At 43.8% G+C, this 1,380-nt stretch overlaps 1 protein-coding gene across 1 annotated transcript; it reads left to right on the plus strand.

Annotated features, from left to right (window-relative positions):
* Nucleotides 1-256: 256 nt before the first annotated feature.
* LOC115812110 (probable G-protein coupled receptor 141) lies at nucleotides 257-1,135 on the plus strand. Its single transcript, XM_030774601.1, has one exon. The coding sequence runs from the start codon at nucleotides 257-259 to the stop codon at nucleotides 1,133-1,135; it is 879 nt and encodes a 292-aa protein (XP_030630461.1).
* Nucleotides 1,136-1,380: the final 245 nt, after the last annotated feature.

Genomic DNA, 1,380 nt, shown 5'->3' on the forward strand with positions numbered 1-1,380 from the left:
CCCTTTCATGAATTCTGCCTTTTTTTTTTCTTTCTTTCTTTCTTTCTTTTTTTTTTTGGTACCAAGGTCTGAAGTGCCTAAGCCTTTGAGGAGACAATCAAAGCAACCATTTTAGCATGATTATAGTCCTACGCATGCCAGAGCACCTTCTGTGACCTTTCCACTGATCGTGTCACTTGGGGATTGCTGTACAATGCATTATGACATACACAGGTTTAATCTTTCTTGTTTGTTTTTTTTTTTTAAGGCCGGCGAGATGGGGAGTGACAGCAATCGAACGTATTATGACCTGCCGGCAGCCTACAGATACTCTCTTCTGGGCATATACATCATTGTCTTCCTTGGGGGGATCGTGAGCGTTGCGATGATGATCGGCGTCCTTAAGTCAAACATACGCTCAGTCACCACCCTGGCTGTAGTCAACCTCATTGTGGTCCACATCCTCTTCCTGCTGTCTGTACCCTTCCGCATTTACTTCTATGCTGTCAACCACTGGCACCTGGGTACTAATTTCTGCAAGCTAGTGAGCAGCTTGATCCACGCGCACATGTACGTGGCCATCATCTTCTACGTGGTTATTCTAGTCGCGCGTTACGTCAACTTCTTTCAGCGACCCGACCGGATGGAGTTCTACCGGAGGCTTCATGCGCTGGGTGCCAGCTTGGCGGTCTGGGTAATCATTCTGTGCGTGGCCCTCCCGGTAACGTTCGAAAATTACGGCCAGAGCAAAGACCGAAACGAAACCCTGTGCTTCAATTTCGGCGGGGCATTAAAAAACCCGGCGGTAGTAACGATAAACTACATTCTCAGCGCTGGAGTTCTCCTGACTACAATAGGTTTAGCCTGTTGCCAACTGTACATTTTGTATTGTGTTTACAAAAAATACGGTCAGTCATCGTTTTCTCACCAGGAGTTCTGGGCCCAGATAAAGAGCCTGTGTTTTGTGCTAGTGATGGTTGTATGCTTCATGCCATACCATTTGTTCAGAATATACTATGTGAGTAACTACCATCCTGATCTTGAAATGCAAAATGAAGTTTTTTTGGCAGTCACTGCTCTCAGCTGTTTTGATATGCTAACTTTTCTCAGTAGGCCTGGTTGTAGGCCCGCATGCTCTAATTGTTGTCATTTTTGATCAGAGACCTGAGTGGCTGGTTGACGTAAAAACTTTTAATATTTTGGCCTTCCGTGTGGTTTTAAGGGACTTATGCATTAAAGGCCTAATTTAGATTTTCGGATCATCAAACTCGAATGCAGAAATGACGCAATGCTTTTGCTGTTGTGGTATGTTTGCAGGTGCTTTTGACCCCTGTTTTGTTATGAACAGCATATGAATATGTTAATTTATTCTGTATATTCAACATAAAGTATAAAAAATTG

This window comes from Chanos chanos, chromosome 5 (genome assembly GCF_902362185.1).
Source record: "Chanos chanos chromosome 5, fChaCha1.1, whole genome shotgun sequence".
Classification (NCBI taxonomy): Eukaryota; Metazoa; Chordata; class Actinopteri; order Gonorynchiformes; family Chanidae; genus Chanos; species Chanos chanos.